Source organism: Periplaneta americana, chromosome 12 (assembly GCF_040183065.1).
Source record: "Periplaneta americana isolate PAMFEO1 chromosome 12, P.americana_PAMFEO1_priV1, whole genome shotgun sequence".
Taxonomy (NCBI): Eukaryota; Metazoa; Arthropoda; class Insecta; order Blattodea; family Blattidae; genus Periplaneta; species Periplaneta americana.
The window spans coordinates 14,272,281-14,289,792 of record NC_091128.1 but is presented as its reverse complement, the minus strand read 5'-3'; the positions used below and the strand labels follow the sequence as shown (position 1 = coordinate 14,289,792).

The window sequence follows — 17,512 nt, the reverse complement described above, 5'->3', positions numbered from 1 at the left end:
ATGTAATATTCAACCAATCAGGCACTATGTATTAAAAGGGATCTAAAAATGCGTTTAAAATTGCAAGCCTCATCCAGATCTCAGATGTTCTTCAAATTGTCAGATAATGTCCTGTGTGATTTCTACAAAATAAACAAAGAAGAAATACCAAGCTATATTACAGACACACTCATTGCTAAAACTCCAATTGTGAACGAAATTCCTCCATGGAAATCGGTAATTCCAGAACATAGCATACAAATTCCGGGAAATCGTTACAAAAATAATCCTCCATACATTCTTAAGTTAGATGCCATGGAACTAATCTGCAGCACATATAAGGATCACCTTCAAATTTATACAGATGGATCTCTAAACCTTGATGATGGGACATCAGGAGCAGGGTATTATATTCCAAAATATCAAGAAAGTTACTTCATACCATGTTCATCCTCCTCCAGTCTTGACACTGAATTACTAGCTAATGATGCTGCTCTTCAGTGTGTTACTCAAATTTCTGAAAAATCTATTTGCATATTTACCGATTCCAAGGAGGCTATATTTAATATAATCAAATATGTACCAAACCTATACATACATAGAATTATTCCAATTCAGAAACAACTAAGTAAACTAAAAAAACTCCAAAAGGAAATAACATTTCAATGGGTACCTAGTCATTGTGGTATACCTGGAAACGAGGAAATTGATAATACTGCAAAACAGGCAACATATTTGCAACCAAGACCTCTTCAAGTGATATCTCTATCCAGTGCCTTTTCTTCAGTAAGGTCTTATTTTATCAACAATTGGCTCTCTTCTGACAAAGGAAAAATTTTACAGTCCGTTTAAAAGAAACAAAATGACCTGGAAATCTTACAAACATTTGCCTAAACATGTTCAAACATTTTTAACAAGAGCCAGAACAGGTCACATTGCCACACAATTTTACCTACACCGATTTCACCTTTCTGATAATCCTACTTGTCTGTGGTGTAATAATCATAATGAAGATCTGGAACACATTCTTCTATACTGTCCATCCATAAACCACAAAAATCATCAGTACCAGTTGCAGAAGACACAGCTCTGCAGTATATATTGACTACATCCCAACTCTGGCTACTAGCAACAGGCGTCTATAATGAACACCGATAAAAATACCCCTCATTTCTCATGAAAAACAACAACTGAATAGACTACAGTGGACTATAGTGGACTTTATGTTGTCAGCAAACAGCTGAATACATTAAGAAGATTGATTGGTTGATTACTTACTTACGGCTTTTAAGAAACCTGGAGGTTCATTGCCACCCTCAAATAAGCCTGCCATCGGTCCCTATCTTGAGCACGATTATTCCAGTCTCTACAATCATAATATTATCCTGCCATCTCATGTCGGTCTCCTCAAAGATCTTTTACCCTCTGGCCTCCCAACTAATACTCTATATGTATTTCTGGATTTGCCCGTACGTGCTGTGTACATTCCTGCCTATCTCAAATGTCTGGATTTAATGTTCCTAATTATGTCAGGTGAAGAATACAATGTGTGCAGTTCTGCGTTGTGTAACTTTCTCCATTCTCCTGTAACTTCATCGTTCTTAGCTCCAAATATTTTCCTAAGCACCTTATTCTCAAATACCTTTAACCTTTGTTCCTCTCTCAAAGTGAGAGTCCAAGTTTCACAACCATACAGAACAACCAGTAATGGAAGACAAAAGCTCCTCAACCGATTTTTTTGTACGACAGCATTATAAAATAATTAATAAAAAAAGTAACATAGGAAATTTGTAACAATGGCTAGTTGAAATCCTGATCTATGAAGAATGAGTTGCCATGCCTATGTATTCAAATATTATTGGTTGGAAATCATTCAATAATATTACTTTTATTGCACAAGTTATGCCATCACAATAGAAGTTATTATGTTTTAGTTGGCATGGTAATATCTTATGGTACTGGTGCAGTAATGTAGCATATTATGAACGATTTTAACTAACAATAAAGACTGTACTGCTGGTGTACAAAACAAGTTTTTGGCCATTCAGATTGTGTTAATCTTCTCTCTTTTTTTTTTTTCGTTTCAGTGACACTGATTGGCGGAGTAGTGTTCCTATTATTTGCTATTACAGCATTATTTTTTGACCCAAATGCAGAATAAGAAGTACCTGTAGCAGACTTAATGCAGCAAGAATTCAAGTTTATCAGTGTCATTGCAAGTGTTGTCAACTGCCTTGATTGTTCAAAGACAAACATTGTTTGAGATTGTACATCATTTCATTGTTCGGCATGATGAACTTTATCATCTTGCACAGTGCTGGTTGAAGGTCTAAGGTATTAAGCTATTGTATTTTAAAATTTAGTATGAAATTATAATTTGATTATTTTTTGTGATACAGTGAATGAAATTTATCTTATTTTTAGAGAAAGTGCGACAGAGTCTTGCAAATGGGTTTGAATGTGTGTGTGTGTGTGTGTGTGTGTGTGCGCGTGTGTGCGTGCGTGCGTGCATGTGTTGCTTGGGTAGTTTCACTGTACTTTGTATGCCTGTCTCTGAAAATAGAATGTATTAGTTTCTGTAATTTTAAGAAACATCTTGCTCCTCTCATCATCTGTTTTGCAGTAAAACCTCATTATTCTTATCCAGCTATTTCTGTTTCTCAGTTGGAATGCTTCAAAACATTCCAGAACATTTTTTCACATATTTATACTGAGAATATTGTTCTATAAGCCTGTGATCAGTTTTTTAATAAGGAAAGAAAAGGATGCCGTCCGGAACTATTTTGTTAGAAAAGTAACGGTATTTCCAACTAACCACATCATATGCAAAAATCAGATTGTGTAGAAATGTTTGTTGCTCATGAATATTTGAGATTTCGTTAAGGCTGTTTACTTTCAACGATTTTTCGAACGTATTAGGCATAGAAACAAAGAAAATATCATTTGACTCTTTATTAATTGACCTTAATATTTTTTAGTTTAATTTAAACCTTTGTTGTTTTAGTACTTAAAATGAAGAGTTTACTAAATTTGCTTAATTTTTTTAGTCGGTTATTTAATGATGTTGTATCAACTACTGGGTTATTAAGTGTCAATGGAATTGGTTATAATGGAATGAGGCTAATGATTCGTCGTGTGATTACCTGAAACTCACCTTGCATTGGAGTTGGGGAAAACCTGGGAAAACCCAACCAGGTAATGAGCCCAGGCGGATTTTGAATCAATGTCTGAGCACATATCCAGATCAGCAGACAAATGAGATACCTAACACCTGAGCTATACCAGTGGCTAATATGTTTAATTCATGGTTATGTCACTTATGGAATGTTAGATCTCAATTTCTTGTAATCATCAGTGTAATGAGATTTTACTGTTTTTTTACGTCGTCTTTTCTTGCTTATTTATATTTGATTTGGAGCAATTTGACACAAATCTTATTTAATGGTAGTTGTGTACTATACAATCATGTTTACTTACATTATATAAGCATATTGTTTAAGCCAGGCTTTCTCTTTAGGATTGTGATCTACATAAGATATTCAAGATGTAAGGTGCTGTTGTTGAAAATATTGATTAAAATAGTATACTTCGTATTTCTTATTGCTTCTGAAGAGACCAATGATAATTAGGAAGCATTAACATGATTTGAAAATAAATAATATATCTGATCTCTGATTTAGTATAAAATATATTATGTAATTTTTTTTTCTTCCATAATCTGAAGTGCACTGTTATTCAAATAGAACTTTTTCATTGCCAAACAGACAGGTTCAAATACTGTTAAGTGCAAGTAGACAGTGTCGTGAAGAGTGACAGTTCTAGCAAGTTTCTAATGGATACTCTAATGAATGTCAGATATCCCCTTTCCGAGGATGTTTTGTATCTTCCAAGTGTTTACATTTCGTAGTTTGAGAAGCTCTGGTTTAAATTCTTTGAACAATGTCAACAAATAAGTCTTGGTGAATTAACATGCCTCTAGTTTAACCTGACACTCATTTAAATACAGTAGAACCCCTTTTTAACGAATCTCTGGGAGATTACTTACTTACGGCTTTTTAAGGAACCCAGAGGTTCATTGTCACCCTCACATAAGCCCGCCATCGATCCCTATCCTGAGGAAGATTAATCCAGTCTCTACAATCATAACCCACTTCTCTCAAATCCATTTTAATATTATTTTCCCATCCACGTCTCGGACTCCCCAAAGGTCTTTTTCCCTCCAGCCTCCCAACTAACACACTATATGCATTTCTGGATTCACCCGTATGTGCTACATGCCCTGTCCATCTCAAACATCTGGATTTAATTTTCTAATTATGTCCTTAAAAGGATGTTTACATAAAATGGTAAGAGAAAATTAAAATAAGTAGTACTGACTTGTGTTATGTACCATACTGTTTAATTAGACCTATAATTATATTATTATTTACAATAAATTTCATTACAATATTTTCTAACTCTTCAAATGGTGTGGCACAAATGTTTTTCTGTTTGGTTGAACCCAAATCACACTGAAACTCGGCATTGAAAATTTCTTCTTTCTTCTTCATTATTTCCCATAAAGAAGTAGCTGACAAACCAGCTTTTTTGCTGTATGTGGTAGTGTTATTTGAGGATTAGCCCCGACATCTCTTATTATTTTCTCTTTCTGTAGAATAGTTCATTTCTTCCATTTAATCACCATTATAACGATACATAAACAACATAAACTAGTAAAAAAACTTAGAAACAGAATGCACACAACTCGAGAGAACAAAACAAGAAAAGCAACCACTCTGTGAAAGCAATGCAAAGCTAGATCATACAGAATGATAAAGAATAATGCTGTCACGTGATGCCACATTACTATCAATTGAGATACGCTGTCGAATATGCCAGTCCATTATTGAAAGTCGTCTATATTTCGAGCTTCATTATCACAAAATCACTTGAAAAATATTCTTTAAAATGGGGTTTTCGTTAAATCGGGTTTCCTTAAAAGTGGAAATTAATTACATTATTCTTATGGCAATTTGATTGGGACTTAACAGATTATTCCTTAAAAACGGGAATGTTAAAATGAGGTTTTACTGTATGTGTGTAAGTGATTTTAGTGCCAAAATTCTTATCTGTTAAATTGAATGTTTATAAATTCATACTGTCAAATGTTAGACCATTTCTCTAACAGATTGTTACATCTCTGGTATATAATAAATAGACTTATTATGATATTTGTGTACATGCTGTTAAGGTGTACAGGAGGTAGGATGGTAAAATTCTCGTTGTTCTAAATCTTCATGTAAGAGTATATTGATGTGATAATTAACACTTTCTGCTCGTATTTTACCTCTAAAAATGACCTGATACTAATTTCATAGGAGGCTGAGTGAACCTGAGAATTATGCAAGTTATTGCAAAATAACTAATCTCTCCTTTGCCTATTTTGAACTTTCGAATTTCCAATTTGTCACTCTTCTAACAAACTCGCTCCAGTTAATAGGCTTGCAGTCTTATGAAAGTAATTTGGGTAAGATGCAGAGTTTTATGGTATTGTTGTATAATATAATACAGCAAGAACCTTGTGTTTCAGGGAGATGCATTCCTTTTGTCATTAGAATAGGAGTCTCATTCCTGAGAATGAAGGTAAGCAGTGTGCATCAAAATGTTCCACTTCTTCCTTTTTCCTCCTTTATTAATTGGTTATTTAACAATGGTGTAAAGGCATCTCATTTTTATGGTTAACATGTAACAACAAACTATGTCAACCTTATTCCATCGGAGGAAGAGGTAAAGCAATGTTTTCTGTCAATCGAGAAATTGTACAACCAATCAGTAATCTTTTCCTCATTCTTGACAAGCTGTTGTTACCATGTGGAGTCTTTGTCATAGACTGTGTTGCAAATTCTCATATCTAAAAGTTTCGTCTGGTTGTCAATTGTGAAATATAGTTTACCAAAATATGAAGACCTTGGCTAAGCAATACAGTAGTGAAAATAATACGAATGCAATATCAGTGAATCTCCAACTAGTGGTCTTATTAAAGTGTCTGCACCTAATGAAGAAATTAAGGGTGTTTTATCTAAACAATCAGTGTAACTATTATGCAGTGTCTACAAAGAGCTTAAAGCCTGCCACACACAACTGTCTTGTTCATAGATTTACCTGTAGAGATCTAAGTTGCAATGCAAGATGGAACACAGTGCAGTCTACAAACCATTCAGTGATTTATGTCATTTTCCACGAATTCCACGTTAGTATTTTGTTTATATATCAAGATGGTGGGATATAATTATGCAGTACTTATTCTGGCTCAAGGTCAAAAGGGAGAAATTCCAGAAATAAATAAATAAATAAATAAATAAATAAATAAATAAATAAATAAATAAATGGTCTAAATTAATAATTGTTACTGAAAGGGAGCCTTTTTTTTTACTTTAATGTATCACAAATAAAGGTTTGTTTCCTTTGTACTGGAAAACATCACTTAACCCCTTCTAATTCCCAACACTTGAACTTGCAGTTATACAGGGTGATTCACGAGGATTTACCGTCACTTACGGAGCGTATTACTGAAGACATTCTGAGCAAGAAATGTTACATAAACATTTGTCCTAATCTCAATATTTTCAGTTACACTAATTTGAATTTTGTTAGTAAAATACCTTTTTTCTTTCGTTTTAAGAGTAAAAAAATATTACAAATAGAAAATGAACTATTCAGAAGTATCATTTCTTTAATTGGCTAGTGTTCTGAAGCTAAAAATATGTTGTTAATTGCTTTGTACAGATTTTGTTTTTCTAATTTTTAACAAAAATTTTCATCATTCTTACGCACTTACCACAAAAATTTTTTACAAATCATATGGCTTTAGGAACTTGATTCTTTACAGTTTAATTATGCATTCTAATGTACAGTCTTGAAGCATTTACAAAAATGGCGTGATTTGTAACATTTGTTTGATAAATGCGTAAGAAAATGTAATTTTGTAAAAAAAAAAAAAAAAAAAAAAAAAATTCTGTACGAAGCAACTATGGAATTTACAACACATTTTTAGCTTCAGAATACTAGCTAATTAAAGAAATGATACTCCTGAATAGTTCATTCTTTATCTGTAATATTCTTTCACCCTTAAAACTCAAGAATAATGTATTTTACAAACAATTTCATATTTTATTTATTTATTTATTCTGACAGGAGTAAGGCCATAAGGCCTTCTCTTCCATCCTACCAGATAGTACATATAAATACAAAAAAAAGAAATACAAACATTGATGAAAATAATACAAATTAAATTAAGGCCCTATAGAGGATCAACAGGGTCAAAAAGAACACTACAAAGCTCTCATGGAACTAATACAAGAAAAAAAAAAAGAAAGTAAAACAGGGATAGCAATGATGACAGTGATAACTGATGATGATGATGATGATGATGATGATGATGATGATAATAATAAATACATTATATTAATTGTCAATTTTACATCAGCATAGTTACAATGTCATGGGTTAAGCCGAAGTTGTGCAACCTGACAGGTGTTCAACAAGCAATTCCATGAACTAGAATGTGATTTTTTAATTTAAATTTGAATTTTGATATTGTCCGACAATCTCTGACATGGTCAGGGAGAGAATTCCAGAGGTGTGGAATCGATGTGCTGAAAGATGATGAGTAGAAGGATGTTAATGTAGCTCTGAAAGTATTGAGATTAGGACAAATGTTTATATGACATTTTTGCTCAGAATGTCTTCGGAAATAAGCTCTGTAAGTGATGGTAAATCCTCGTGAATCATCATGTAGAATTAGATTTGCCACTCATGCCATAACACTGCTTTCTTAGTTTTATGAAAAATTCACATTTACAGTATATTATTTGGTAATAAACTAGCCTAATTATAATCATATGTATTTTATTACTGTTTCTTTGCACTTGTGACTCTACTGTAAATTTAAATTCGAGAAAATACGGTAATTTTGACATCAGGCGGAGGAATACAATCTCTTAAATTTCGAATAAAATTACTTTCGATAATCTATTGTTTAAATAATCAACATGTGTTATCTAAGTTAGTTGATTGTCAATGTGAACATCTAAAAATTTAATATTAGTCTGACAAAAGGAAATTAAATCACGAGATAAATGTTTCAAAGTAAGTAAAAGAGCAGTTTTATCTTTATTCAGCACAAACTATTGGCTCCAATAATTCAGACACTTTTCTCAAATCAAAAGCTTTACGTATACCACAAAAGCTTGCTAAAGAATAGCCTCCATTGTAGTGTGAAATATATCCACTAAACTTTTTATCACATCTACAGTAAATTTATCTTCAGTAAATCCATATTGATATTCATTAAATAAGTAGAAATGTTTAAAAAGGCATTTACTTCATTAAATATTATATATTCAAACAAATTTATTTATTACTGGTATTAGAGATACAGATCGATAGTTCACTATGTCACAAGTGTTAACCTTTTTTATGCACAGAAGTAACTTTTAACCTTCAAACAATTCGAAAAAAATTCTCTTGCATACAAAGGTTTATACAGAGGGATCAGATGAAGTGTGGACAGGAGCGACAGGGTTTTCACTGTGCATTGCTGACTCACTTGGGGCGGGGAACATACAGTGTAGAATTGCGGTGATACCAAATGCAAAAAAGTGTCGTGCTGAAACTGGCTGCATTTGTTGTCCACATATTTTGGCACCTCTTTATAAAATATCCCATAACTTGCTGTAGTTCTGGTTGATTAATGCTGTTGATTTCGTGATGGATATTATGTTTCAGTTTTTCCAGGGTATGTGGGTTTGTCTTTACACAGCATTTTTAATGTACCCCAAAGATAAAAATCGCAGGGAGTTAAGTCGTCGGACTGAAGGGGCCAGAAATCCATACTAATAATTCTGTCCTGCTGGAAAACACATTCAATTTCTCACATTGAAATATCGGCTGTATGAGCTGTGGCTACGTGTTGTTAGAAGAATGTGAAATGACATTCCCTGCCAGTTAATTCTCTAAAGAAGGGGGCCAGGTTGATATGCACGTATGTGAAGGATTCAATTGTATTCCGAAAGAAAATGAAGCACTGTATGCTAAAAGTTGTTAAGTCCATTTTCGGTGATTCCGAGATTGGCAGTGCAAAGTGTTGTTTTACCCATGTACTACATATGGGGAAAAAGTTGTGTGAATTAAACGTTAATAAATCCAGTTTCTAAACCGTCTCGGATGAGACATGCATATCAATGTGCGGGCCAGATGTTTTTAAGTCCATGCTTTCCGAGCCATATATTGATAAGTCCATATTGACAGCCATGTTTTCGCAAGTTTCGCAAAGCAATGTTACGGGTTATTAATGCTAAAATGTTTTCCATTATATCTGGCGGCTTTAGATCTCCATCAATGGTAAAATTGAATTTTCAGGGTTAAAATTCTCTGAGTAACAACTATGTTGTCAGCATTGTGAATCAGTTGAGTGGTGATTGGACGAACTTAATGCTCGACTGTATTATCTTATTGTTTGTCATTTTCTGTATTGAAGCTCTCACAACACTAACACATGAAAATCACGTACGTACTAGAAATAAATAATACCTGTACAGATCATAGTGTTGCACAAACCTCGAAGAAATGAGGTTTCTGATTGTCAACCCCACCCATTCACCTTGATAGTAATGATTAGTTCATGTATTTTGTGCATGGTTTCTTATTAACATGTTAGCATAGTAGTTCAGTACAACAGCTTCAGTACTGCTGTAAGTATTTCGTGTGTTCTCTGCGACTTTCTTTAAGTTACCGGTTGGCAGTGATTGCGTTAAAAGAACAGGAACTTTGATCTATTCATGAAACACCTTGGCAGTTACGTAAACTGCAGTATGGAGAATATGCAACTAGGGGAATCCAACGAGGACTAGAGACTGGAGAGGTCTACGGAATTATCATACAGAACAATAGCAGAGAAGTACATGCAAGCATGCTCGATCTACAAATATGTTTAAGTATTAGTATACAGTAGCGTGCAAATTAATCTGAACATGACATATTTTTACATTTTCTGTCATTGTTGGCCTCACAGCTGCTCATACCGCTTTAATTGACATCTGTAGTACATGTAATTCCATTGTTGGTCTGTCATTTTTTTTATAATATGTGAAATTTTGCCTGTCGTTTTGTACTTATAAGCATTTCAGTTGTGTTGAAGACTTAATACTGCAATCCTGTGTACATTCTGTCGTCTTCACAAATGGATACAACTCCACGAAAACGGTCTAAAATTATAACATTAGCAGAGCATTCTTCTATGACACAGAGGCAAATTGCTGCAGAATGTCACATCGGTTTGGCTACTGTTAATTCGATCATAAAACGATACAGGGAGACTGGATCCATCACACCCCAGAAAAAAGGAAACTGTGGCCGGGAAAGGAAGACTTCACCTGCAGATGATCGTTTAATTGTCAGGAAAAGTAAATTAAATCCTAGAGTAACTGCTGTTGACTTAACCCGCGAGTTAATGGCTACCACTGGGGCGAATATTCACGTCACAACAGTGTGGCGTAGGCTTTTGGAAGCTGGACGAAGGGCTCGTAAGCCTATTAAGAAGCAACTGCTAACCCCTGTTATGTGCAAAAAACGCTTAATGTGGGCAAAATTACATCAACACTGGACAGTGAATGACTGGAAGAATGTACTTTTTTCCAATGAGTCTCATTTTGAGGTCCACGGCCACCGTGTTTCTTACGTACGGAAAGGATCCGAAAAAGTAACACCAGCTCATCTCCAACAAGCACCCAAATACCCCCCTAAAGTAATGTTTTGGGGTTGTTTTACACATGAAGGGCCTGGAGCATTAATACCTATCAAGGGAATGATGAATTCTGACAAATATATTCACTTATTGGAAACCAGAATCGTACCCCAGCTGCAAAAATCATTTCCGGATGGCAGAGGTGTGTTCCAACAAGACCTGGCACCATGCCATACGTCTCGAAAAACTACAGAATTCTTCAACAAGAAGAATATTCAGGTACTCCCCTGGCCAGGCAACTCACCCGACATCAACCCCATTGAGAACTTGTGGTCAATTTGCAAAAGAAGAATGCAAAAAATGGGTTGTTGTACAAAGGAGAAGATGATTTATGCCCTCATTGGTGTATGGTTTCGCGATGAAGAAATGAATATTTGTGGGAAATTAGTGGAATCCATGCCAAATCGTCTCAGAGCTGTTATTAGGAACAAGGGAGGCCACATAGATTACTGAGGTATGTTTTAGATCCTTTTTTTTTTATCCCGTTTGAGTGTTTTTGCATAAGTAATTACGTTGTTCGAATTAATTTGCACGCTACTGTATAAAACAGTGGTCCGCATCTGTGGAGTAATGGATTGCGCGTCTGGCCGCGAAACCAGGGGGCCGGGTTCGAATCGCGGTCGAGGCAAGTTACCTGGTTGAGGTTTTTTCCGGGGTTTTCCCTCAACCTAATTTGAGCAAATACTGGGTAACTTTCGGTGCTTGACTTCGGACTCATTTCACCGGCATTATCACCTTCACGTCATTCAGACGCTAAATAACCTAAGATGTTGATACAGCATCGTAAATTAACCTACTTAAGTAAAATATAATACAGTGTTATGTGTATGTACACAGGTTTAGGTGGACAGTGTTAGTAACCTTTACAGTTAAATGGAGCTACGTTATTTGTTTATTGTTCACAACCAGTTTGGTAATGCTAGGTATGGTCGTTTCTGTTGAAAAATAGGTGTTGCTAATGTGAATAGTAAAAGGCAGATCCAATCAGCACGGGAGCAACAGAAGGATTACCAATGCCATTGCAACTGTGCCTCTAAACTGTCTGAGGAGAAAGAAGAGCTCTTTTTGAGATACAAATACATCGATAATCACGAACAGCAAACACGGAATATTATTGGTGGTCAGGTAAGGGAAGCCACATTCCGATACAATATTCTAGTCAAAGGCAAGGGAGCAGAGTGCTGCATTGGAGTTAAATCGCTCGCTTGAACTCGGTCGAGTGTCACACCCTCGAGTGAGATACGATCGGTCGTGATACGCTCGTAATAAATAGAAGCACAGTACAAGGTCATCTCACCGACATGTCTTATCTTGTATGGAACTATGAAAGGCGACAGATAAGATACACATGTTTTGCTCACACGATAAAAATAAGGCTTTATTTTCTGCATTTATGACAAACGTTTAATGGAACAGTCAATGGAACATACTAAAACAGGAACATGAAGTTATAAATAAAATAGTATGAAAAACTTCGATATACAGTTATTATTGCTAATTAATTATTCAATATTTGATTTACCACATACGTAATATGATAGGTCCATACATAGTGTTCCGCTATATACAGCGACAATGTAGAAATGTTTTACAAAATATTGATATAGCAGTAGATTAATAACAATATTAGTGCAGAGATAACGTCACAGAAAATATAATAAAACGTATAATCATGCTGCACAACTGTTACAGACGCAAAGGTTGATACATTAATAAATTATAGATTACTATTATTATTATTATTACTAGAAACCTTGATACAGTTCTTGCATTATCGTGATTGTGTTCTCCGTTTATAATAATTACATTTACATCCAATAATATCTATCAGATGTGGCAAAAACAAAATCACTCCTGTGTGGAAAAAAAAAAATCATTTACCTACAACATTTATATTACATTTTAAAGCAAGTTTTGTAGTTGTACTATGGAGAGGTTAGGTAAACACTGCCAAGTTTTGAAATGATAAACATCTATGATGTTACTACACAGTTCATCACTGTAACAAGAACGAATGTCTAACACTCGGCTTATACCGTTTGAGGATTTATCGCTCATGACAATTTTACCCATCATGCATGTGCGCTATCTATTGGATTACGCTATGAACTACTTGGCGCTCGAGCGAAAATGTCTGATGCAGACCTCTGCAAGGGAAACATTCGCGTCTGTAAGAAAGTCTTTCATATTTCGATTGGCATTAAATTTGGGTGCTTGCAACGAAAGACAAAAACTACAAGTCATTCTGTTACTGATATACGGGGTCATCATACGCCGTCAATAAAATACGCAATGATATCGTCAGAAAGTGAGGAATTATCTGACAAACTATACCAAACGTGAAATTCATTGCAGTAGAAGAAAGAGTCGGACTGTTTCGTATCTTGCGTCTTACCTACTCTTGGTTTCACAAGTAAAGAACCTTCGTTGCAGGTTTGGGTTCAGGAAGCCATAAATCTGACTGACAAGCTCCCCCAATTAATGAAACTGTGGACAAAGATACCGCCAGAAGACCGCCGAGAATGCTGTGTTGTGAATTTTCCATTTTTGAAAGAATCCAACCAGTTGCAAAAGGAAATACATTTAGAGTCAAGCCAAGCGCAAACATGGCAACAGCTGAAAGTTTTAGCAAGTTTACCTCCCCTAACTGGCCTGCCAATCACTGTCATCTGTGTAGAAGTGGTATGAGGCCAGGGTTCTTTACTTGTGGAGCCGAGAGTAAACTACACAGACAGTTCTTGGAACTGCATCCAGAGTGCAAAGTCACTGTCAAATGTTGGCTCTTCGGTAATATATTCCGGAATGAGTTCAACTTATATATGAGTGAGATGAAGGTGATACTGCTGGCGAAATGAGTCCAGGGTCTATTGCCGAAAGGTACCCAGCATTTGCTTATCGGTTGAGGGAATACCCCAGAAAAATATCAATCAGGTAACTTGTCCCAACCAGGATTTGAACCTCGCTCGTTCATGATTAGGCAAGCTAATCATTACTCCACAGCAGTGGACACAGGAATATTACAAATGCCAGTTATGGCAGTACAGTTTCGGAGTAATGGACTTGAAACTCAAAAAAGCTACCATGGCCGTAAATAGTGAGCATTACAGTGACGAAGGTCTAAATGAAGTTTCTGGCTTGCTTGTTGTAGACGTCTATAACTTCAAACATGCTCTTGGCCTTATCATACTTTCAATTCCCAACATAGCATGGTTGAGACATCTTTGATCGTGGGACACTTCCAAAAGTGTGGGGTATGGTGTTCACATGTACAGTGCTCAATAAAAAACAAAAATCTACCATCTTCCTTTATGTTATGCGAAATCTCACTAAGTTGGATACTGCATTCTGGCCAATAAAGAGGATGAAGCTCTGGGAAGTATGACACCACCTACAGCATACAGATGTTTAGAGACGGTTGCAATCTAAGATACTTTATATGCAGCAGACGAGTAAGATTGTGCAAATATTGCTGGAGAATAAATTATTGTAACATCATGGTGGCTAAAATTCTCATGTACCCCTGTTTCCATGCAAAAGGTTGATAAGTCCGAAATATTAAAAAATTATTTTCTGGGTCCCTGTGCAGAAAGAACGGATTACTGCTGGCTATGCTGAAATTCCTGCTGAAATATTAGAACATGTGCAGTGATCTTTACATGGCAGACTGGAGGCATGTATACAAGCTGATGGTGGTCATTTCGAACAAAACCTTTGATTGTTAATTTTCTCATTCTTTGTCAGAATCCACAGAGAATTAGTGTGTTCACTTTTGTTTTTCTTTAGTTTGTGCTAACACATGGGACAGACAATTGTTGGTGTTTACAATTGCCAAAATACAATTTTTTGTAAACTATTTGAGCTAGAATCCTGCAAAAAAAAAAAAAATTGACATTCTAATTTACTCTAGTTTTATTTTTTTTCATGTCAATAGATATTGTTCCATTTAAAAAAAATGAATGTTGTATAAAAAGTAGACTTTCTCATACTTACTAAAAATCTGTGTATGGGCTACAAATACGAACTCTTGTCTATAATTCAACTCCGTGAAAACCGCACATCAAAATCACCTTCCATTTCAGAAATATTTGTGGTCCAATTTTTAAGTGACTCACTCAAAGGATAACATGGAAACATATACCAAAAGAAAAAAGAAGAAAAAAAAAAACTAAATATTCAAAAATGTTTTTGTCTAAGAATATTTATCTCCTGCGACAAAATAATTTGTTCTGATGTTTTTTTAAAATTAACAATGTTCTTTGTAAAATAGAACTGGTGTAATAAAAAAGAGCTATTTAAAATGGTTGTGTCTCCTATTAATATTTCCGTTTGCAGTGACTGTTCCAATATCTTCATTGATAAATATTTCAGTATGCTAATAAACTGTTACATCAAAAATAAAATGGACAACCATATAGCTAGAAGTCGATCTTGGTGGCGCAGTTGGTAGAGTCCTGGCCTTCTGTGCCCGAGTTTGTGGGTTCGATTGCATTTAATTGTGCTTAAATGTGACAGGCCCATGTCAGTAGATTTACTGGCATGTTAAAGAACTGCGGGACAAAATATCGGCACACTGGCGATGCTGATATAACCTCGGCAGTTGTGAGCATCATTAAATAAAACAATATTAATATTATAGTTAGGAAACGAAATAATAATATATGAAAGCTGCTATGTCATGCAGACTAGGGTGTCCCTTATTTAAAAAAAAAAAAAAAAAAAAAAAAAAAAAAAAAAGTCGAAAATTTTTGCGCCCACCTGGTAAATATTTTTCGTTTAATCAGATTTACTCAAAAACAAAATTTCATCTCAATAGGATGACATTAACCAGATCGCAAATTTGAATGTTAGGAATTCTAGGTTGTGTAGTCTGAAGTCAGTGTAACAGCTATTGATGAATTATAATATCTAATTTTTTTATTAAAATTGAATACATTTGCTCTTTGGAGCACATTATGGTTTTTAGGATTCTTGTGGATACTTTCTTTTCAGTGTTTTTTTTTTTCTTTCAATCTGGGTACAGCCTACGAAGTTCTTGAACACAATGCAACACAAATTGCTTTTGCCTCTCATCTACAGGCAGTAGGCCATGAAAATCTTGCATTAATTTAACACCCCTTTTAGCAGAGTCCTTCACAGCTTTTAACACCTTAACTATCCCTTCTTCAGCATCTAAATATGAAGTGTTGCTCGTTCATATCGAAGGACATTCTTGAATAAAACTAGTGTTCATCTTCAGGCAAGAGAACAGAACTCTGCTCTTGGTTGGCAGAAAGTCGCGAATGTTTGAACTTAAAGAGAAGGTACTTGCATTTTTTACTATTGAGGGCCTTGAGTACGCGGATTTATTTGCAGATGATGAATGGCTATCTAAGTTGGCATATCTTTCCGATATTTTCGTACATTTGAATGAGTTTAACAGAAAAATGCAAGTTAGGAACGAAAATATTCTGACTAGTGTGGATAAGATTCAAGGATTTGTGAAGTTCCGTTTCAATTATAGCCGTCGCATCGCTGCAATCGTTATTTTGCGCATGCGTGTTTTCTTCTTCAGTCCTCAGGCAAGCTGTGCATGCAGTTTCAGAGCTTCAGTCCGTGTGTGGTTAGTTGTGATCAGTTGAAATGTTTAAAGTTGTCGAGCACCCCGCCAACTGTGAGATGCGGTCTGTTATCCATTTCTTGAATGCGAGAAACATCAAACCAGCTGACATTCATCGTCAACTTCGTGAGATGTATGGTGATGATGCCATTAGTGATGGAATGGTCAGGAGATGGGTTAGGAAGTTCAACGAGGACCGCATCTCTGTGCATGACGAGCAGCGTACCAGTCGGCCATCTTTGATCAATGACGTTTTGGTGCGTGCTGTCGATGAAAAAAATTCATGAAGACAGGAGGTTCACAATTTCTTCGCTTTCCTTGAATTTTCCACAAATGTCACGGAGTGTTCTCTACAAAATAGTGACAGATTGATTACGATATCGAAAATTGTGCTCATGATGGGTACCCAAGATGCTCACCGAGGAACACAAAACCAAACGAGCTTCCAGTGCATTGAGCTTTCTCACATGTTACAGTGAGCAAGGCGATGCGTTTCTTGACCATATCGTGACAGGTGACGAGAGTAGGGTGTCTCACATGACACCAGAATCGAAGCAGCAGTCCATGGAATGGAGGCACACTGCATCGCCAAGGAAAAAGAAATTCAAACAAATCATGTCAAGACGCATAGGACTGTTTTTTGGGACAGAAAAGGAGTCCGACTCATCGAACTCTTGCCTCAGGGTGAAACCATTAATAGAGAAACCTATCGTCAGACCTTGAAGAAGCTCCATCGCGCAATTCAGAACAAGAGACGTGGGAGTCGGCCACACACAGTTCGTGACACCCAAAATCTCATCTCGAAATTTGGCTGGGAACAAATTGACCATCCCCCCTACAGCCCGGATTTGGCTCCGAGTGACTTTCATCTCTTCCTGCAACTCAAGAAGTTCCTCGGTGGTCAACATTTTGATGGCGATGATGAAGTGAAAACAGCAGTGCGGGAGTGGTTCGCATCGCAGGTGGGCGAATTCTGCAATAGAAAGACTTGTGCCACGACTCGATAAATGCTTCAATAAATGGTGGAGATTATGTTGAGAAGTAATTGAAGTGTGGGAAATACAATGCAAAAAAATGGTTTGTAAATATCTTCTCGTTTACTTACTACACTCTTTTGGAACTTACTTTCAGAACACACCTCGTAGTATAATGAC

General features: G+C 35.7%; 1 protein-coding gene across 5 annotated transcripts in view; it reads left to right on the top strand.

Moving 5' to 3' along the window:
* LOC138710184 (putative divalent cation/proton antiporter TMEM165) overlaps positions 1-17,512 on the top strand; it is a 150,700-nt gene that overhangs the window by 106,400 nt on the left and 26,788 nt on the right. The window contains exons 7-8 of one of the 5 annotated variants that reach the window (XM_069840820.1): positions 5,549-5,601; positions 11,712-15,450. In XM_069840820.1, coding sequence (XP_069696921.1) covers positions 5,549-5,601; positions 11,712-11,726 — 68 coding nt within the window. In that variant the 3' untranslated portion in view covers positions 11,727-15,450. Of the gene's footprint in view, positions 1-2,066; positions 5,188-5,548; positions 6,427-11,711; positions 15,451-17,512 lie in introns of those variants that run through there. The other 4 variants (XM_069840817.1, XM_069840818.1, XM_069840816.1 and 1 more) reach the window with 4 other exon arrangements.